This window comes from Aethalodelphis obliquidens, unplaced genomic scaffold (assembly GCF_003676395.1).
Source record: "Aethalodelphis obliquidens isolate GAN/ISIS:26980383/991018 unplaced genomic scaffold, ASM367639v1 scaffold2, whole genome shotgun sequence".
In the NCBI taxonomy this organism is placed as follows: Eukaryota; Metazoa; Chordata; class Mammalia; order Artiodactyla; family Delphinidae; genus Aethalodelphis; species Aethalodelphis obliquidens.
Genome location: NW_020837946.1, coordinates 31,128,018 through 31,151,004, shown reverse-complemented (window position 1 = coordinate 31,151,004; position 22,987 = coordinate 31,128,018). Strand labels below are relative to the sequence as shown.

Here is a 22,987-nt window from a genome sequence, read left to right as displayed (position 1 = left end):
CTCCTCCTTTCACTGATTTTTTTCCCTCCCTCTTTTTCACCCCTTGGCTCTCTCTGTACTCATCCCCTTCCCGTGTTGTCTATTACCTTGGTGGGGACAAAAATTAAGTAATTTTCTCTCTTGTATTGTTTTCCATAATTTCAGGGCAAGCTGCTGAAATGTGTGCCCTGTCACTGGATTCTTCTGCAGCTGCCAGACCTTGAGACATGGGCTGCATGGACTGTACCATAGGAGAGATGAGCCGCAGTCCCATGTCACAGGAAGGATGAAAATTGGCCAGAATGTTTTCAGGGAAAAGAAGGGTGCTGATGCATGGGGAGAAAAAACATGTTCTCAGATCATTTCATTTCTATCATTCAACACTGAAAGGTTGAGTTGTCTGTATTCATCAAGATTCCAGCAGGAAACAGATGACAAACTTAGCAGGTGTCAATGAAAAGAGTTTGGTTAAGGCACTGTCTACAAAAGTATAGGCACAATTCAGGGGACTCGACAAGAAATACTGAAGCATGCTGGAACTGGCAAAGAGTGGGACGCCATCACCAACCTAGGCCTAAAGAGGCAAGATGTAGGAATAGTTACTCAAGTTGGAAAAATCTATATCTGCAGGAGAGGGCCACCTGATAAAAGTCTACTTGAAGTGCAGGTGCAGACTGCATTGGACTCTTTGTTACAGACACCAAGCCAAACCAGAGTGACCCAAGAGAAGGACACTGAGAAAATAACTGAAGAAATAATTACTCTGACCTCTTTCTCCTGCCCTCCAATCTCCTGCTGGCCCTCCCATTGGCCAAACCCAACAGGAAGCCAGAGAGCAATGAAGTTGATGCAGTCCCTAGAGTATAGAAGCATGGAGGGTAGTTCTGGAAAGCAAAGAATATATACTACAATAAGCTGGGCTTTTTTATAAATTTGACTTGAGTGTGTAGCTCTGTGCCGTGACACTGATGATGCAAAAATATTGATGAGGGTAAGGAGGACAAATATGATGACAGTAGTAGTGTTGGTGACAATAGTAGTGGTGACATCATCTTACTTTCATAGAATACTTTTCACTTCCAAAGTGCTTCTATGCACATATCTCATTGGCCCCAGGAATGAACGAACAAACTATGGAGTACTAGGATTGCTTCGTGAGTGATCATGTCTTGGTAAAATGTTGGTTTACTGGTTGGTATGTAACTAGAATATTTTATTCATTTATTTTAATGATATATATTGGAAGTGTACTATGTGCCACTCTCTGTGCTAGCTGTGAAAGGGTCCATTTCCCCTTGGAGTCTATACTCTATAGTTAACTTTGAATTTTAGACAACTTCCCTGGTGAAAAGTAAACCTGGCACCATCCAAAGCTATTGCTCAAACTTGGGGTTGAGTATGATGTCTGCAAACATGCTAATAGGAGCTGTGTCCACCTTATACCTTTGGACTCTACAGAAACCCCTACTGGGTCTCCAGTTTCTCCTTGTCTTGCTTGATGGTGAATGTTGGGAAATGTGGAAACGCCAAGTTCAAAGCAAATACAGCTATTACATTCTCATTTTAATCCCTGGCAAAGAGCGACAGCAGTATTGCTTTGTTTTGTTTTTCTGTGTTTTCAGTTTGTTAAAAACCTACAGTATCTCTTTGCTGAGGAAGTTGATTGGTGAATTAGAAAGAACATGGGGCTTACAGCCAGAAGACAGGAGTTTTGGGACCTGGATCTGCTACAGACTAGCTCTTGGGTGTCAGACAAGTCATTTGTTTTTTCTGAGCCTCCATTTCTTCATCTATAAAATTACACTAGTAATGTTCAGAGAGCAAGGTTGTTATATGGATTAGATGAGTATATGAACAAAGATTTATCCAAATCTTAGTTCTTATTATAAGAATTGGCTGGTGAATTCACTGAAATATTCAAATAGTTTGCTGTCAAATATTTGGTTATTGAGATCCAGTTAATCTTTTTTTTCATCTAGATGTTTGGCATCATGCAGGCATAACTACAAGAGGTTTTATAAAATTTCTGTGCAAATGCATTTCCCTGCAAATGAAGTGAATTCTTTATATAAAAGTATTATTTCTCAGTAAGTTTGTCTGAAGGTAACTGCTCTTCTTTTTGAATTCAGCTACACCTTCAGCCACAGGCTTCCCGACCTGAATCCTATCCCTTTTCTACTGTTCATTCGGAGGATTTTGGCATGTGCCTACCCTATAACCTGCTTCTCTTCAGAATCTTCCAGAGACTGTGGTTTCAGATTAACTGGGTGAGAATGTGTGAATCCTGGCCTCACCACTTTCTAGCTATGTGACCTTAGGGAAGGACTTAACCTCTCTGAACCTCAATTTCCTCATCTGTAAAATAGGGGATAGTGTTGGTTATTCTCCACTTAGTCGTCACACAACAACAAAGCCCATAGTCCTTTCTACTCTGCCCTGGGAGTCCAACCCCCTACAAGTATCATCAGTGAGGCTCACTTGGGTCCAGCCAATAAGATGTCACCATGCACGCAGATGTAGAGAATGGACTTGAGGACACGGGGAGGGGGAAGCGTAAGCTGGGATGAAGTAAGAGAGTGGCATGGACATACATACACTACCAAATGTACAATAGCTAGCTAGTGGGAAGCAACTGCATAGCACAGGGAGATCAGCTCGGTGATTTGTGTCCACCTAGAGGGCTGGGATAAGGAGAGTGGGAGGGAGATGCAAGAGGGAGGAGATATGAGGATATATGTATATGTATAGCTGATTCACTTTGTTATAAAGCAGAAACTAATACAACATTGTAAAGCAATTATACTCCAATAAAGATGTTAAAAAATATGTATATATCACCTTGCAGAAGAGAGAGAGATTGGAATATTTCTTAATCCTCTCTTGCCTCTCAGCACTGCAGCTCTGACAGCGGCCACAGGACTCCAAGACCAGCTTTGGCGGTAGCACTTCCTCCGTGGTGCTAGCAGTCACTGGCTCTGGTAACACTGGTAGTCCCCTTTCTCCTTCAGGCCTAGGGCAGCTCACCCTTTGCTAGTCCCCGGTCCCTTGCCATCCCTATTGGTTCCCATAACCCTGCCCACATACCTGTATATAATCTTTCATTAAATTGTCTTCAGGGTCATACCTTCTCATGCTTTCTGTATCCCACTGGAACACTTACTGATACAGGGGTTTAATAATAATGGATACTTTCTAGGATTATGGATTGAGGATTAAGCAGATAATATGGGTAAAGACTTAGAACAAGGGCTGAGATATGAGGTCAAAAAACATCAGCTATTATCATCTTGCTCTTCATCCATTCCTGAAGCTTTAGGTTTCTGACTTGCTTTCCACCTCAGCCTAGAAAACAGCCTTCAGCTCCCCTTCGTCCCATGCCTACCACAGTTGCAAATTCTCCCTGGCTCAGCTTCTGAGACCCCTGTTTTCTAGATTGTCCAGTAGGAAGATTGGACAAGAGCAAACATTCCTAAGAATTACAAATTCATACTATTAAACAAAATCAATCTAAAAAATTACCCACACAATTAGTAAATATACTGAGTGACCATATCATTAACTCTCATTCATGAATTATAGCTTTGGCATATGTATGCAGCAGAGTAATTTGTGGAGAAATAGATTAAAAAACGAATTGTTAACCTCTTAACACGAGATCCATCCTCAGTAAATCATAAAGGGAGGAACAGATTGGAATGATAACACAGACTAGTAATGGTAATAGTAATAAATTTCAGTTTGTCAGATTAATTGAAGAGGTTCATAAAATACCAATAAAGTCCAGTTTTAAAAATAATTATTAGATGTTTGAGGTTTTTCATAAATAGATAAATATAAAACTTCATTTTGTCAGGGTGTAAAATCTGCCTTTAAAAATTAGTAAAGAAGTTTGGAACATTGTAGAGAAATAGAATTAAAATAACTTTAAAAAATAAGCAAAGAGTCAATGCTTCAGTGAGATTATTTCCAAACCAATGTTGAATAATTTTAGAGATGACTTCCACAGAGATATTTTGGTACTGGAAGCCTACAACTGGGGGACTCAAAAGACAGTCACAAACAACTTCCCTGAAGCACTAGCATGGGCGGAGGGGCATAATCAGAGCTCTCAGTAGTCTAGAAGTCATGAGCATCCAGTCACCAAAGTAGAACCACACCAGAATCATATGTAGTACGTACATGTATTCCCACTTTACAGATAATTTTACAGATAAGTAAACAGAGAGCCAGAAAGATGTAGTAATGTGCATGGTCATAAAAAGAAACAAGATTTATACTCGCACTTGTCTAGCTTTCTATAACATCCTCCTTCTCTATATAAATTTTGAAAGTCCACGATTTTCTTAAGAATCCAAATTATGGACTTCTCTGGTGGCGCAGTGGTTAAGAATCCCCCCCCCCCAATTCGGGGGATGAGAGTTCGAGCCCTGGTCCAGGAAGATCCCACATGCCACGGAGCAATTAAGCCTGTGGACCACAACTACTGAGCCTGCGAGCCCATGAGCCACAGCTACTGAGCCCGTGCGCCTTCTCTTTGTGCTCTGCAACAAAGAGAAGCCACTGTAATGAGAAGCCTGTGCACCGTGACGAAGAGTAACCCCACTCCCCACAACTAGAGAAAGCCCGTGCACAGCAACGAAGACCCAACACAGGCAAACATAAATTAATTAATTAACAAATTTTTTAAAAAAAGAAGAATCTAAATTACTAGAAACATAGGAATAATATTTTCTATCATACTAAATTAAGTACATGAGAATGATAAGTTGGGTTACAATGAATGAGTTTTGCAAATGAATGTCAATAATTTACCAAGTTCTCTTTGTTCAGATTTGTACCCACTATGCTCTCATACTGTGTAGTGCACAAAAAATCATACTCCCTTGTGTTGACTTAGTCCCAGTGAAATAATACCTTGCTTTTCACCTTCTGGAAGGTGATTTGGTTCTCCCAATGGAGAAGAGTCATGAATAAAAATTAGTCAAGCAGAAATCATCCTTCAGGAAGTCTAAGGCTGGGAATGAGTGGGTGTGTGCTCTTAATCAGAACCAGGGTTTCATTTGCATCTGCTCATCCCAAGGCCCAAGTTGAGCCCACTCACGCACAGATTCAAACTCTGGGAATTGCTTCAGAATTTACTCTTCTAGGACCAGAATTTTTTCAAATAGTATGAACCTCCCCAAACACCTGCAATCAGGCATTCATCCCCTCACTGTGTGTTTTCTGTATGAGGGAGATGCGGGGAGGAAAAAGGATGCCAATTTCTCCTTGGTACTCATATAAATATGAAACTGGAACTGTGCAAATGTTAAACACAGAGTATAAGCTGGTCAAGAAAGTATACTATTCAAAGAGGAGAGGTTGAGAGACTGAGGGTCAAGGTGACAGCAAAGTGAACATTTTAATGGAAAGAAAGAGTAGGAGGGGTGCAAGGGTATGAATCATGGTTAGAGGAGAATCTCAGAAACTAAGAGCCTCAAAAGGAAACAGTTTTAAATGAAGTGAAGGTCCAGTGTCTGGCTGAGTGACTAGGTATCTGAGGTCAGGGTAAGCTGAAGGCTACCAACAATTAGGAAATTCAGGAACAATATGGATGGCCGATGAATATTGATGCTGAAGTAACTGGATCCTATTTTTAACCACGTTAATTATACTCTTGCCAAGATCCTCTATTTGCTGGTCCCATCCAACCTTCTCTCCCACCCACCTTGCTAATCGTCAGATCGCTATTAGGAAAAAACTGTATAACCCATGTTGATGGACTCGATTGGAAATGTATAGTTTTTTTTTTTCTTTAACATCTTTATTGGAGTATAATTGCTTTACAATGGTGTGTTAGTTTCTGCTTCATAAAAAACTGGATCAGTTATACATATACATATGTTCCCATATCTCTTCCCTCTTGCGTCTCCCACCCTCCCACCCCTCTAGGTGGTCACAAAGCACCGAGCTGATTTCCCTGTGCTATGCGGCTACTTCCAACTAGCTATCTATTTTACGTTTGGTAGTGTATATATGTCCATGCCACTCTGTCACTTTGTCACAGCTTACCCTTCCCCCTCCCCATATCCTCAAGTCCATGCTCTAGTAGGTCTGTGTCTTTATTCCCCTCTTACCCGTAGGTTCTTCATGACTTTTTTTTTTCTTAGATTCCATATATATGTGTTAGCATATGGTATTTGTTTTTCTCTTTCTGACTTACTTTAGTCTGTATGACAGACTCTAGGTCCAACCACCTCACTACAAATAACTCAATTTCATCTCTTTTTATGGCTGAGTAATATTCCATTGTATATATGTGCCACATCTTCTTTATCCATTCATCTGTTGATGGACACTTAGGTTGCTTCCATGTCCTGGCTATTGTAAATAGAGCTGCAATAAACATTTTGGTACATGACTCTTTTTGAATTATGGTTTTCTCAGGGTATATGCCCAGTAATGCGATTGCTGGGTCGTATGGTAGTTCTATTTGTAGTTTTTTAAGGAACCTCCATACTGTTCTCCATAGTGGCTGTACCAATTTACATTCCCACCAAGAGTGCAAGAGTGTTCCCTTTTCTCCACACCCTCTCCAGCATTTATTGTTTCTAGATTTTTGATGATGGCCATTCTGACCAGTGTGAGATGATATCTCACTGTAGTTTTGATTTGCATTTCCCTAATGATTAATGATGTTGAGCATCCTTTCATGTGTTTGTTGGCACTCTGTATATCTTCTTTGGAGAAATGTCTATTTAGGTCTTCTGCCCATTTTTGGATTGGGTTGTTTGTTTGTTTGTTATTGAGCTGCATGAGCTGCTTGTAAATTTTGGAGATTAATCCTTTGTCAGTTGCTTCATTTGCAAATATTTTTTCCCATTCTAAGGGTTGTCTTTTGGTCTTGTTTATGGTTTCCTTTGCTGTGCAAAAGCTTTGAAGTTTCATTAGGTCCCATTTGTTTTTGTTTTTATTTCCATTTCTCTAGGAGGTGGGTCAAAAAGGACCTTGCTGTGATTTATGTCATAGAGTGTTCTGCCTATGTTTTCCTTTAAGAGTTTGATAGTGTCTGGCCTTACATTTAGGTCTTTCATCCATTTTGAGTTTATTTTTGTGTATGGTGTTAGGAAGTGTTCTAATTTCATACTTTTACATGTGCCTGTCCAGTTTTCCCAGCACCATTTATTGAAGAGGCTGTCTTTTCTCCACTGTATATTCTTGCCTCCTTTATCAAAGGTAAGGTGACCATACGTGCGTGGGTTTATCTATGGGCTTTCTCTCCTGTTCCATTGATCTATACTTCTGTTTTTGTGCTAGTACCATACTGTCTTGATTACTGTAGCTTTTTTTATTTTTATTTTTTTTTTGTGGTATGCGGGCCTCTCACTGTTGTGGCCTCTCCCGTTGCGAAGCACAGTCTCCGGACGCGCAGGCTCAGCGGCCATGGCTCACGGGCTCAGCCGCTCCGCGGTATGTGGGATCTTCCCGGACCGGGGCACGAACCCGTGTCGCCTGCATCGGCAGGCGGACTCTCAACCACTGCGCCGCCAGGGAAGCCCAGCCTCTGCTATTGCTCCTTCTCAGATTGGGTGCCTCTTGCTGTATTGACCAGAAATCTAACACTTGCTCATAGCCAGCACCACTTTTCCTCTCTGAACCAGACTTTGACATCCTGCCCTAGTCTTTGGCTTCCATGCTCCCATCTCTGGGTTGGCAACCTTTACAGACTCCTTCCTGCCTCTGGGCAGGTTAGACCAGATGACGGACATGCCTCCGTAAGCAGACTTCCTTGGAGCTTGAACTTTGGCCTTGGAGCCTGAACCCCTGGGCAAGGCGATCTGAGCAATAAAACCTTACATAGGCAAAGTGTACTTTCCCCAAGGACTTTCAGCTCTATCTCATTTGAGCCCAGATTTTTCCCACCAGGACGAAGGTCAGGGGGAAAAGGCAAGTAAAGGGGCTGGGAAGCTGCCCCACAGCCAAATTAAATTCCCTTATTTCCCCCAAACTGAATATTATGGAGCAGTGTTTTCTTTTGGTCATAAAGTTGTAGGAATTTGCCTTAGGTAAATAACTCCCACCCCACCCTGTACCATCACCCCCTCCCCTCCACAACAGAAAGGTAGTATTGTCCAGAGGTGATGTTTAAGGGTTCTATCATGAGGTAGGCACAGGTTCTTAGCCTGTGTGTCTAGATACAAAGCCTTTTCAGTACCCTCAGATAATGAAGTCTTGGGCAACTGACTCGAGCCAAATGAATTCACAAAAATTGACATATTCATCAGAAAGCCCTGCTCTAAAAAACTTTTTTAAATCTCATATCAATTCTCACAGCAATACTAAAAGATACATAGGTTCAATTATTTTTTAAAAAATTTTATTGGAGTACAGTTGATATACAATATTGTGTTAGTTTCAGGTATACAGCAAAGTGATTCAGTTATATATATATATACATATATTCATTCTTTTTTAGATTCTTTTCTCATATAGGTTATCACAGAATATTGAGTTCCCTGTACTATACAGTAGGTCCTTGTTGGTTATCTACCTTTTGTATAGTGGTGTGTGTGTGTGTGTGTGTGTGTGTGTGTGTGTGTGTCTGTGTGTGTGTCTGTGTGTGTGTGATCCATCCCAAGCTCCTGATTTATCCCTCCCCACCACATTTCCCCTTTGATAACCAGAAGTTTGTTTTCGATATCTGTAAGTCTGTTTCTGTTCTGTAGATACGTTCATTTGTATCTTTTTTAAAAAATTAGATTCCATTTATGAGTGATATCATTTATTCCCTTTACTACAAGGAAACTGACAACACATAAAATTGAGTAACTTGCCTAAGATCCCACAGGAAGGAAGTGGCAGAGCCCAGATTGGGACCCAGGCACACAGCTCAGCAGCCTGTATACAACGTCCTTAACTAAAGCACCAGGCTTCAAGGTGCCACTTACACTAAACATTCATGAAATGGTGTTTGGATTTTGCATTTTCTCCCTGAGGCAAACAGATGGAAATGCAACCTACAGTCAAGATTGCTTGGTGAATATTAAGTACAAACAAATGGGAATTAGATTTTCTTAATGAAGGGTTCTTCAGCTAAGAGTGCTTGAAATATATTCTTCCCCTCCACTGAGGAGAGCACCAGCCGAGGAGATGACTGGAATCTTCTGGTGAAGGCATCTCTTTCTTGGTCATTGGTAGGGACTGACAGGTCACTTTCTTGGTCTCCTCCTTGTTTTCCTCCTGCCACCACTGAGAATTTTCTGTTAACACTTTCTTCCCTTAGATATGTTAATGTCATTGTATTTGCCACAGCTTTAAACATGCTAATTGCCAGGCTTTGAAGGCAGCTATTCTCTAATCTCTTGACTGGAACTTAATCCGGAAGTTTATTAGCCAGCCCATCCTGAGCTATGATTCTGGGTTTGCACCAACAGACTCTGGCCTCATCCTTTTGAGTTGATTTGCTTAGTTTAACTCTGAGTTTTGAGGTGCTTTACTACCATTCTTATGTATCTTCAAAACTCCCTCCTTTCTAAAGTTGAGTTTTTGTACTTTTCTTTCTAACGTCGGCAGAAATGTTCCAAGTTAACAGTCATCCCAGGTGTCCCCATCTGGAAACAGACAAGGCCTCTAGACCCTTGGTGCATTATTTTATTTGATTGTTTTATTCAAAGCTCCCTGATATCAACTGTACAGAGATGAAAGATGTTTTCTTGGGGATGCTAGGGAGAGGATGAGGTGATATTAAAAACTCTGAGTACTTCTGTCCCGGACAAAACATAGGAAGAAGCAGTGTGATTTGTCCTTCTGAGTAATCTTGAAAAGTGGCACATTTTACAATGGGTGATATGTTGATGTGACTGTCATGACGACTGAAAAGCTCTTAGGAAAAGAAATCTGAAAACGGGACTTGATTTTCCACATATTTTCTCCACCATTACCCACTACCAGTCTGGACCTGAGAACACAAACTTGAGAAGCCAAATCTCCAATGACCTGCTCATAAACTTATGTCATTCATAAGTTGTTCATAAGTCTGAGACTGTTTATATATTCTATTCTGTGACATGCGTCTAGCACTTGACTTTAATCTTTTAAATATGTATAATATATATAATAATAATATACACACACACAAATATATATGATACCAGTGCTTAGGAAAAGTAACAATGCAAATGCCAAGTGGAGTATAAAAATAGTCCTTTCAGTTCAGTGTTCTTATTCTAAGGATGATACCAACAGATGTTTTACATGAAATCTTGGTTATTCTACACAGCAAAAACTGACATCAAGAGAAGAGGTAAAACATTTCAAACATCCCTAGTAATTCTTAATAAGCTAGTAGAAGTCCATCTGCTTCAACAGTAATACATGGCTTTCTTATCTGGTGAAAGTCACATGTTTTAAAAGATCAAGCCACAACCTAGTCTTTGGAACCTTGGTGCCTCAGGCAAGCTTGATGGATGGGGTCAACTCTAGAATGGGTAAAATGTCAAGAAGGTAAGTCCACAGTCCATGCCATTACACATCCTAAAGGTACATATTCACAGTGAAACTCTCCACTCTTTTCTACCCTACTCTTGGCTCCAAGAATTTTATTGAACTCCCTTGCTTTCTGCCTTCCAGTGGATTTGATCAATGAAATGCGTCTGTAGGAGATCAGATGTAGGAGATTATGAGGTTGATGTATTTATTCCTCTACCCCCCTTCCTGCTACATCTCTACATAGGCTAATGTTCATGTTAGGTGTCCCTTTCCATATCACTCTGCACAGGGATGGTAACATCTCCCCATTTTGCTGACTCTGAAGTACTGCACCTTCCACTATTGGTTTGCCTAAAGCTGCCCACACTTGTAAGTGGTCCCTTTATAAACTCTCATCACTTAACCCAGTTCAAGTGAACTGTCTGATTCTTCTTAGACCCCTAATTGATACAAATGTTAAAACTAAAAATACTTAAATTTAGTGGTTTTAGGTGAGATCATTTGTAATAAAATGAGAAGTAATTTTGAAAACGTAGCCAGCTACTCAGATGCACATTGATTAGCTAGGAAGAGGTATAGAGCAGATTTTTCAAAGATTGGATTTTTATTTAACCCCAGAAAAGGGAGACAGAATATCAGGATGAGGGGTAAAATCTTAGAAGAGGAGAATGGCTTCATTGTTCAACTTAACTGTAAGTTAAACAGTGGCTCAAAAATTTGGTTAGGTGAGCAGATTTTTTTTTTTTGAGGGTTCTTAGAATCATTACCTTCAAAGCCAAACTGTGGAAGCTTTCATTGCACATGGCAAAATGGTAGTAACAAAACAAAGTTTGAGAGTTGGGTAAAAAAAAGTTGATTTTGTGGATTACCACTCTTAGTTCTTAAATTTGATGACAATTATAGGTTAATAAATAAATAAACAACTCTCTCATCATCCATCTTTCAGCACTTAAAATATCCTTTGAGTATTTCTCTAAGGCACACATGAAATAGATGAGTGGATCAAAAACACTTATCAGCCACCATGTCAGGAGTGACACAGCCTCACAGGAAAAAGATTTATTGAAATTTTCACCAACAGTGGTAGGAAAATTTGCACTAATTCTCCTCTTGGCCACATTCTGCTGATCTCAGTCTTCTCTCCATAAAACATAACCTCCAGTAGAGCAGAGGTGTTATGTCTCTTGTTTACCACTGTATCTTAATCTTTCCAGGTGTTATAATAGAATACCTTTGACTAGGTGACTTATAAACAACAGAAATTTATTTCTCATGGTTCTGGAGACTAGGAAGTGCAAGACCAAGGTGCCAGTAGGTTCGATGTCTGGTGAGAGCCTACTTCCTGGTTCATAGATGACCATCTCTTGCTGTATTCTCACATGGTATGAGGGGTGGGGAGATCTTGGTGTTTATTTTATAAGGGCACTAATCCCATTCATGAGGGCTCCACTCTCACCCTCTAATCACCTCCTAAAGTCTCCAAGCACTATCACATCCAGGATTAGGATTTCAACATACAACTTTGGGGAGAACATTCAGTCTAATAGTACACTTTATATCCACAAACAGAACCTGACCTATGGTAGTCACTTGGTAAATATTTGCTGAACAACCGAATGGGTGCTTCCTCAGTGATTACTCTGGTCTAGCTCATAAAGTTGTAAAGAATCTATCTTTATACACGTATTTAGATTATTGTCTTTACAAAACATTGTAAAGAGGTGAGAAACTGCCTGGATGAAGTTGAAAGACTAATTGGATTAGCATCTCATCCTTTAACCAAAGATATGGGGAGAAAACTTTTGTCCTGATGGAAAGTAATCTAAAATATGTTTTGTATTAATACAATATGGATGCACTATGCGGTCTAAAGCAAAATTCAAATAATATTTTTAGACAGAATATGAGACAACAGAGGTGTTTTTCTTGCAGTGACTGCCTTCCTCAACCAAATGCTGGAAGTTCAGATTGACTCTTCCATGTCTTTAGGAGCCCTAATCAAAACACTCAGGTAATAGAAGTTTTGGCTATTATACCTAGTCCAATGTGATCCACCCTTACTGAATCATTATCAGCTAAGTCTCTTTGCCTCCATTTTCTGCTAGTCTGCCTCTGATTTTTTTAAAATAACTGAAGACATTTACAATACATACTTTCATTTATTTATCCATTCATTTTTATCTTTAAATTGGTTTATCAGTCATTACCTGAGCCCTCATTTACATGCAAATCATTGTGTCTGTGAATTCTTAACAGAGTTCTCTTATGACATTATGTCGTAGGTTGGGTTATCTGAAGAACACGCTATGAGTTGGAGATTCATATGTAGAAATTTATTGGAGAGTGTGCTCAAAATCAATTCTTATGTGGAAGTGAAGGAAACGAATTGCATAGGGATGCACTTTCAACAAAGTTCTACTGTGAGTGGGATGACCATTCAGAGTTGACCAGTCTTAAGGCAGAGGATCTGGACCTTTACACCCTTCCCCCCTCCACTCTCCCCAATCATAGATCACTCAATGAATGTGGGCATGTGGGCTGCACCGTGAATGAGACATGATTTCAGGCAGGGAGGCTCTATTCCATTGAGGGAAATTCCTGGACAGCAATTCGGCTGAGAGCCTCAGCCGTCAACGATCCCAGCACCAGGAGAATGAATGCTCAGAGTCCTAAAGGGGGGTATCTGTGTGATGCATCACAGCCTATACTATTACTATAGGAGGGTTCAATGTTCTTCCAAGAAATTTCTCCTAACGTGTTATTTTTCACGAATGCGCTTTCCTCGCCTCTGGGTGTGTTTGCCATGTTTACAACTTTCAGATGCAGTTATTTATTTGAGACTTCAGAGGGAAACATTCATCTCTCTATCCTGGAATGCAGAAAAGTCACATGCCTTGACTCTGTTCTTAGGCTGGATTTTCCTAACCCTGGTATCCTTACCAACTCTTGCCAAGTAGTGTTCAAATTACTTTCCTCAAGAAAATTTACTGAAGTATCTGTGGACTGCTAGGTTACTCCCATTTATAATGCAGTTCATTGCTAGTATGTCCAGGTTTCATTCTGGCAATAATATATTTTAAAACCCTTGGGTCAATGACTTATTGTTTATGAACTTATTTCTTCTTTATTAATATTTGTGTTCTTTGCTACAGATTGTTGTTTGGTTTGGTTTAAAGACGGGCCTTACTCAGAATAATGTAATGAAAAAATAATTTGGGTAGAGAGTGGTGGTTACTGTGACAATGCTGTAGATTGGTACTAAGAGATCAATGAAGAGCGGAGGCAGCTCCAAAAGTGCCTTCTCCTTTCTCATGGACCACCGGGGCCTCAAGAATTGAATTGGGCTTTCAACTCTTTCTCTAACAAGCAGCGAATTCTCTTTATTCTCCAGCCTACATAGAAGAAAGGAGCCCGTTTCTTTGGCTTTGCTAATCACCAATTACTTTACCAGGTATAGCTCTTAATATCAGGTCATGTCATGGGTCATCAGTTAGCCTATGGAAGGTTGTCCTTGAATTAGGGACAACTCTTGGTCTAATCAGTAGCTATTCTAGTTCTTCAAAGACCTTATATTGGGGATGCAATAAGGGAACTTACAGTTAGAAAAATCTCATTAAGTTTTGTAGAGGTCATGACCAACATAGGCTACTCATCATTTATACCACCATTTGGGGGTATCAAGTACCAAAAATGTATTATGCACTTGGCAAATTGATAGCTCTTTTTATTTGCTGTGAAGTTACCCTTTTGTGTCTTATAAGATACACTGAAGTCCATGTGTAACTTATTTATATTCTTTATTATATTCATATTCCAGTTATATAAAAAGGAGTTTGAAGATAATTGCAAAAAGTTGTAACTAACATGTCCTAACAGGAGTGTACACTCTTGAAGGAAAAAAACTAATTAAATCAAGTTTTCCTGATAGTATTGCAATGAAAATTACTTATTATTCATGTATACATGTGGTAAAGTATTAATGGATTTCTCAAATAATTTTATACAAAGGAATCACAAATTTAAACTTGGATAGTCTTCAAAGATTCCATCATGAATCCATGGATTAGTGTCTAAAATTACAGCATATAAGATAAATGAAATATTATCAGATAGCATTGTAGTTAGACACCTTCAGCATTCAATCTTAATAGGATTTTTGGATTTGCTGCTTCTAGTCCTGTGTAATCAAAGCTAAACAAAACTATTAATTTGAGTCTGATGACTGAGCAAGAGTAGGGATTTTTTTATTTCTTAAATGATGGAAATTAATAGTTACTTTAGCAACCAAGGGAAAGCCTAGATATTTCACTGTTAAAATGTCAAAGTACTTTCTCTTGAGAAAAGCATGACTTTAGCCTAGGTTGGGAAAAATGTATTTTCGTAAATATATCAAATTGAATTGAGAATATTATTAGCACATTTCCTACATCTAAAATATTTGTGAGACTTAAAATGTCTATTTATGAAATACTGTAGAAGCTCGCCAGGAAAGACCTTCTAGGCCAGTCATTATGTTTGTTCCCAAATGTTTCCCTGCAAGTGTGAGAGAGTAGTGGAAGCAAGGAGGGTGGGAGAAAGGAATCCTGGGGTATGGATATCCCCGCCTTGCCCGTATCTCTCTCCTCTGGCTGTGTTTTCATGACACAGCCTCTTATAGTTCCAGATCACCCCTGGACAGCCCCTCTCTCTGAGCCCCCCGCTTCAGCCAGGCAGTCCCTGCTATGGTTTTAGTTCCTGCCAGGCTGCCCAGCTTCTGGGTTCTGCTAACGCTACTTCCTCCCTGCATCCAGCCAATCCTAGAGAAAGACGCAGCTTCCTGCTGCGGGGAATGTCTAAGTTGCCTTGCACTTCCTTTCTGGTTTTTCAGCACTTCCATCAACAGTGTAATGAACTTCTTGTATTCAATTCCCTCTGTTTGAGATGTCTGTTTTTAATTTGCCTGACTGAACCCTGAGTCATGTGGCACCCTCTGTTTCCCATGCATGGAATAGTAGTAGGGCTGGACATTAAGCAATCGCGGAGTCCACTACTTTGTATAAACACATGTACAGGCGGGGATATTCTACAACTATGTACGTACATGATGTTTCACTTCAATATAGTTTTATGCAATTGACTCGAACATTCTTCTTTTGGATTCTCCCCAAATTTCAGTTACTTTCTACTCTGATTCTTTATACATGAAGATGTCAGAATAATAACAATCAAATGCTATTTTATGGATATTACCCCTTTGATCAAGCACCAGGAGGATATTTCTTTGGTGAAACAGATCCAAAGTCCTTTGTCTATATCTCACAGCTCTCCCTCAATTATTTCCCTCAATCATTTCCTTCTTCCCATATCTTTACAACCTTGTATCCTATGTTGCGCTATCTGTTCCAGTCAAACTATCTTGCCTTCCATTTGTAACATTCAATTTCCTGTTCTCATCATTGTGTCTTCACTAGGGCAGCAGCACCCTTTCTTATCATATTTTTGACATTGATAATACTTTATATATCTGATAAAATAGTAACTTGTAATTAATGATGCATCATCACACACATGTGTAACTTCTCTGCATCTCTCTCTTCTTCAATATTGGCATTCTCCAGGATTTTAGTCTGAGTCCTATGCCTTTTCTTTTTAGACTCCTTTTTTTGGATGATGTCCATTCGGATGAGTTCACCTCCAAATCTGCGGCCCCTAAATCTAAATCTCTAGTCCCCAGATTCTCTCCTGACCTTTAAACCTTACATTTCCAGATAACACTTCTACCTGATTCCCTTGTGGGCACATCAAACTCAAAATGTCCCAGACTGAGTGCACTCTTCTTTCCCCACAATCTGCAGTCCTCCCCCAACCTTTTCAAGATTCTCTAGCTTTAATTAATAATGTCACCTCTTAACTAGAAACCTGACTCTTTCTGGACTCCTCCTAAAAGCTTGCCGGCTTTGATCTGTCACACATCCTGAAAGATCTCTCGAATCTGCCCTTCCTCAACATCCTTATCACCTGAGTCACTTTGTAGACAATCTCTTCAACCTCCTTCCCTGCCTCTCTCTCCTGGCTCATTAATGCTCCAACCAAACTGGCTTTCTCTTAATTCCTGTAACACACCAGTCTCTGTTTTATCTCAGGAATATTTGCATTTGCTATTCCTTTTTTCTCCAGGTTCTTCACAAAGTCCTGTTTTCTCTTGTTTTTCCAGTCTAAACAGGTTCTCACTTACCCCCTTGTTCCCTATCATGCAGCCTGTTGTTTATACCCTTCCTTACACCTTATCACAATTTGCAAATATTTTGTTCATTTGGCTAGTCATTTATCATCTGTCTTCCTCACTAGAGTCTAAGCTTTGTGATCACTTTGTGCTCAGCAGATTATAGGTGTTGAGTAAATACTGTTGCACAAAGAAATGAATGACTGAATGAATGAACTAAGCAGGGCTTCTGTCTCTCTCCTAGGTCCCCTGTATTCTTCCAAGCACAAATCCAGTCATGTCACTGTCCTGCTTAAAATCCTTTGATGGTTTTCTATTTTCTGTAACAGTCATCTTAACACTCAGCAACTCTTTTTGAGATTTACAATTGTGGCAAGGACAAGGGTTCAGAATCTTTAGTTTAAATGGAAACTTTAGGAACAGATAAAAAAATGAGCTCTTTCCCATTACCTTCTGGGCCAAAGAAACTTCAACGCCTTAAGGCAATGTTGGTCATATCTCTTGTTCTACATTTCATTACCAGAAGGCAGGGAAGTAAAGAAGCAATGGACGATGAACCAGAGGATCTGGGTCCTGAATTTGGTTGGTCACCTGACCTTTCCAGGCTTTTGTTTCCTCATCTATAAAATGAGGAAATTGTACAAATAATCTCCAAGGCCCCTTTCAGCTCTGTACTTCTATGATTCTCAGGGACTCGACTATTATGTCCCAGGATTATTTTTTGAGCATCGAGTTAAATAATACGTAGATTGTGACATATAATACAAATCTTACTATTTTTGCTATGAGTGTGACACCCTCATTACAAAGCAAGTAATACTTGGGCTTTAGAAATTGTTGACACTGATGATCATTGATTTATTTCTTTTCAAGTATCATTTGATATTATTTTTTGGAAGTAGTTTCAAGCCCAGTGAAAATAAGTGGCATTTAGAAATGTTAGTAAATAGAATAAAAGGTGGAAGAGGGCAATACATTTCATCTTCTATGTGCTGGGTGCTTTATGTATGCTATACCTTAAAATAGGATTATCACCCCATTTCATAAAGGAGCACAGTGGAGACTGCCAAAGATGACATAGGTGGTAAGTGGCAGAGTACTTAGGAACATAGGTCTGTCTAGCTCCAGTCTACTAGTTCTGCCTGTATTCTTTTTACACACTGAAGCATCTGGTGCCAAATCTCAGCTCTTTTCTCTACCTTCTGTCAATTACACAAACACCAACTCACTTCTCGAAGTCGAGGGATATAAATGGGGGGCAGAAGGGGGCCTTAGGTAAAGGGAGTAAGATTGAAAAGAGAAGTCTTGATTGCAAGCTCTCCTCAGTTCAGGATCTTTCCTTGGATAACTGAGCTTGTCTGAGAGCACCCTTGACCATTGCCTTTGGCCTCCATCTAACTCTCTCACAGAAGCCTAGTGGTGAGAGGACCCGGTGCTACTCTGAGTAGAACCTACTTCTAGTGGTCGGCACTCATGGACTCTAATATGCTTCAGAGGAAGAGATCACACCATGAGGAAACTCATCTAACTAACGATCAGCTCTCAATGAAACACCGTTGGAACAGTTTCCTTGCTTTGTGTTGGTTTGTTTATTTTGTTTTTAAAAGAGGCACTCATTTCATGATTCAGGATGAAAAGGATTTATGTCCTTTTAAGAAAACATAAATCAAAGTAGGATACTAACATTCATAGAGTAGAATTCAGTATAAGGAGGGGTGGTCTAGGTGAAACATGATGGAGACTACGAGTCTTACTTACAGAATAGGCATAACTAAGAACCTTTCAAAAAGCTGCTAACCCACAACACTCTTTTCAGGGTGTAAAATAGTTATGTTATAAGGAGACCTATAGAAACAGTCAACAAATGAATGCCATAAGGCATTTAGAGACAAACATCTCTTAAGAAAAGCTTATTCTTGCTAAGTTAAAGAAAATAAGCCAAACACTTTGCTTTTAAATATGGAAGGAAAGAATGAAAAATCATACCCATTTTTCTCTTCTGCTGTCTCTCTGGCACCTGCTTTCATAAGGAAGCTAAGAACATAATCTATTATACTAATTGTTCCAAGGGTCTTAGAAAAAAGATGATCTCCAATTCAATTAATTTTTTTGTGATAAATAGTGCTTCTTATAAATAATTCCTTGAAAGATAAAAATATTTTCTTTCTTAATAGTGCAAAACATCAAAATGGATGACTGGTCAACTATATATTAAAAATGATCATTCTTTCTTCAATATACACCCAATGGTACCTGACATTTTAGTTATACTTTCCATAACACAGAGAAGTTTAATAATATCGGTCAGTATTGTAGTTCTCTGCATAAATATTTTCACAGGCTACTCCAAAGCATGCTAAGCTGTTGGATAACAAATGGGAAAATATCACACCGCGGGCAATATTTACCTCTCCAACAGGCAAAACAAGAAAATGGAGCCCAGGCCTAGAATCCTCTAGTGTTACTCGATCAAGGCAAATTATTTACTGCCTTCTGCCCAGGAGGCCCCACGGGGCATGAAATACTGACTTAGGAATTTGCTGGGCCTGATTGTCTGTGTGTTGCAACCACGTTCTCTTCTATCACTTCTTAATATATGATAAATTGTTTCTGTGTATGCTGTGATGAGGTTGAATAACAAATTAAATCTGGCTATTTAATAAACATGAAATGTAAACGTTAAACTCTTTTTATAATACTAGCTTGGGTCATTAATGTTTACGCCATCGTGTGCAGGACTGTACAATGCCTTGTTCGTATCTGTGCCCACCTTCAACTGTTCCTCATCTCACACCTCACAACCTCTGCTGCATTCACGAGACCTGATTCCACTCCTTCTGTGAGTGGGATTTGGAGAGCCTGGGTGTTCTTCGTGGTTCACTTGGGGCTTCTCAAAGCCAGGACAGTGGGTCTGGGCTCTAGGTATTGGGGAGGGGCTAAAGCTGGGCCCAGAGGAACTCTGTGATGTGAAGTGCAGGAGCTATTCATTATCTGAGCAGAAGAGGAGGAGTCTGGAGCAAGTGTGAAGAAGAAGAAGAAGAAAAGCCATGAAGCATTAAAGAATGGTTACATGCAAGTTTATCTCATCAGCTAAAAATTTTTGCTCTGTACCATTCTACATGTCCATATAATACCCAATATTAGAAGTGTCACATATGAATGCCCTGCATTAGTATTTGCTAGCCCTGCTCATTTGGTACTTCCCATGTAAGATCAGCATAGCCATGACTATGAAGATTCTGGAGTCAGATACCCTGGGTTTTAATCTGGTCTCCACTACTTTCTAAGAAATGTGATCTTAACCTTCCTTGGCCTCAGTTCCCTCATCTCTAAAAGGAAGATAACAAAAGCATCTCTCGTATAAGGTTATTGCAAAGGAAAATAAGATGTAGATACATAACATATGATGCATACATGTACATGTACATATGTAATAGCTATCTATATCTATCTATCTTCACCTAGAACAGTGCCTGGCATGTATCTAAATCAATAATGTTCAGTAGAATTATCACATTCATTGTTGTTTTGTGGTTTCTATTTAACTTCTCACATCCGTAGGCCTTGTCGCCTCTACTATCTATAAGACTCTTGAGGGTGGGAAGCAAGCTTATATTTTGTCATGGCTAAATGTTCTTTTTTTTGTCTCATCTGTTGGGGTTCACCATATGATTTAGTGGCAAGTGAATCAGGCGTGGCCAATAAATGCTGCCTTCCTCTCGCCAGAGAGAGGGTATGTGACTTAAGCTTGGATATGCAAGTCCTCACCAGGAAAAGGCTCATTGATGTCTGAGATGGCTGGCTTTAAGGCTGTGTAAACCTGAAACACTGGGGGCGGCCATCTTTGCCTCCTTTGGGGAGAGCTTGTCTGAGAATGGAGACAACACGGAGGAGGAACACAGAGCCAACAGATGGAGAGAGACGCCTCTTGAGGACTTTGTTTGAGTTTCTGGATTCAATCTTGCCTCAAAGGAGTGCGCTGTGGCTTTTCTGATTTTATAAGGAAAGAGATCCTGTCTTTAGTTTATTTAAATTAGTTTGTATTGGATTTGCAACCAAATTAATACTAATATACATCTTTTTCAAATCAACTTCTTGGTCCACATGATTTTCTTTGATGCCATTGACCTTATATAAGGCCCTGTACATAGAAGACCATGTATTTGTGTGTGTATATATATATATATACACACACACACACACATATATATGGCATGTATGAATGAATTAAAAAAATTTAAAAGTGAAAGCCCATGAGCCCATAAATTTAATCTCCTGTGCTTTATTATACTGTCCTAGGCAATTCAAATTCAATTTAAGTGCATCTTGACATTGGAACAAATCTCTTTTTTAGAGAAATACATGATGTAGCCCTGAGGAACTTGTTGAATGAGCTGGATTGCGAAGAAAACTGTGTGGGGAGACCAGGGATTCAGCGTTGGAAGAACCAGAGTTCCTCTTAGCATAACTAACTCCATAGTCAGCTCATTCCCTTAACCCCCCTGGGTACTGTTCTTCACGATAAAACGGGAAGAATAATACAGGGTTATTGTTAGGCTCAAAGGAGCTCATTCATGTGTGAGCTAAAAATGGTACAGATGTTATTTGTTCATTTTTTTCCCCCCAGATATGTCAATTTCAATTGGTGATGGATACACACCTGCCAAATCATGAGCCTAAACGTGTTGAAATGTTTTTATTTCTAGTCAAATGCACAACAGGAAGCACATTTCAGAAGGATATATGTGAACATACGCCATCATATCTGGGTCTGGGATGTGACCTCTGGGGGGAAAACTGAGTGTTCTCCGTAAAAGGAACCGTTTCCACTGCCACGTTGCCTCCAAGAATCCCTTCATTTTTACCATCAAAGAGCTTCAGAGGGCAGATGCGACGCTGTGCTTCAGACTAAGTTCCTAACAGGCCCTGTGGCCACCCTAGCAGCTCAGTACCTGGGAGCCTTCACGCCTCGGGGTGTTTTTGGTGGGCGTGGCGAGAAGCACCTGCTCCCGGGCTCTCCAAGAATCTTACTCCAATCCCCTAGTTTTAAGGGTGTAGCTCTGCAGTCTCCCAGCTATTCCCTCGAGTGTGCTTTATGAGATCCGGTTTCAATCCCCCGGTGAGAAGCTCTGAGGTCCCGTTACAATTCCCTAGAGCTCCATGTGTGTGCGGGAGGGACAGAGTCAGGGAGAGACCGAGGGAGGGGACGAAGTCTCCGGGCTCCGGTTACCGCCCCGCACGGCCCCCGCCCCGAACCGCCGAGTGCACTGCGCGGCCCGGGGAGCGCCGCGGCCCCTTTAAGAGCCGGGCCCAGGCTGGCCCTGGGGCCGCGGGAGCCCAGAGTGAGGCGCGCCGCGGAGGAGTTGGGAGCCGGCGCAAAAGTTTCCTCCCAACTCCGGCCCCGCGAGCCGCCGCCGCCGCCCACTCCAGCCCGCGGCCTGAGGCCGGCCCCGCCGCCGCCGCCGCCGCCGCCGCCGCCAGGGCCAGGGCCGGGCCGGGCCGGCAGTTTCGCTTTGGCGGGCGGGGAGCAGCCGCCTGGGCCGGGCCCGCGCCGGAGCAGGAGCGGTAGGAGCAGCCGGGCCCCTGGACCGCGGCGTCCCCGGCCCCCCCCCCGCTACCTGGGAGGTAGCCCTCCCCGCTGCCGCCTCCTCTCCGATTCCCGCCCGCTGGCGGCCGCCTGCCCAGGGCGAAGGGGCTCTGCTGCGAGCCCCTGGCCCTGAGGGGCGCCGGGGAGAGGCGCCCCGGGGTCTCTGTGCCCGCCCGCGCCCGGCGGCCCCCGAGAGTGGGGCCGCGCCGGCCGGCCCAGACACCTGTTCGGCCCGGCCCAGCCCGGTGTGGTCGCCGGGGGCCAGGATGAAAGTGACCGTGTGCTTCGGCAGGACCGGAATCGTGGTGCCCTGCAAGGAGGGCCAGCTGCACGTCCGGGAGCTCACGCAGCAGGCGCTGCAGCGGTACCTGAAGACCCGGGAGAAGGTGGGCGCGGCGCGGGGAGCGCGCGGGAGGGGCGGAGGAGGGGGCGCGGCTGCGAGCGGGCTCCCCGGGAGCGCTCCGCGGCCTCGGCACCTGCCAGGTGCCCAGAGGACAGGGTGGCGACGCTTGGGGGACGCAGAGCACCTGGGCGACCTGATTTTTCACGACCTGTGGCCGCAACTTCTGGATGTTGCTAATATAACTGACCTGGGCGTTTAAGGGCCTTGCTTGTCCAAGGGTGGCGTGGGTACCGCAGCATGAGAATCACTCGGGGGCTCGTTAGAAAGGCACCATCTGGTGACCCAGTCCAAGCCCACGGCTTCAGAGTCTGCTTTTCAACAAGCTCCCAGGTGATTGCACTGGCCACTG

General features: G+C 41.6%; 1 protein-coding gene across 1 annotated transcript in view; it reads left to right on the top strand.

The window, feature by feature from the left end:
* The first annotated feature begins 22,501 nt into the window (after positions 1-22,501).
* PARD3B (par-3 family cell polarity regulator beta) overlaps positions 22,502-22,987 on the top strand; it is a 1,036,702-nt gene continuing 1,036,216 nt past the window's right edge. Inside the window, exon 1 of the mRNA XM_027123437.1 lies at positions 22,502-22,621. Within this exon, the coding sequence (XP_026979238.1) occupies positions 22,502-22,621 (120 nt within the window). The remainder of the gene's footprint in view (positions 22,622-22,987) is intronic.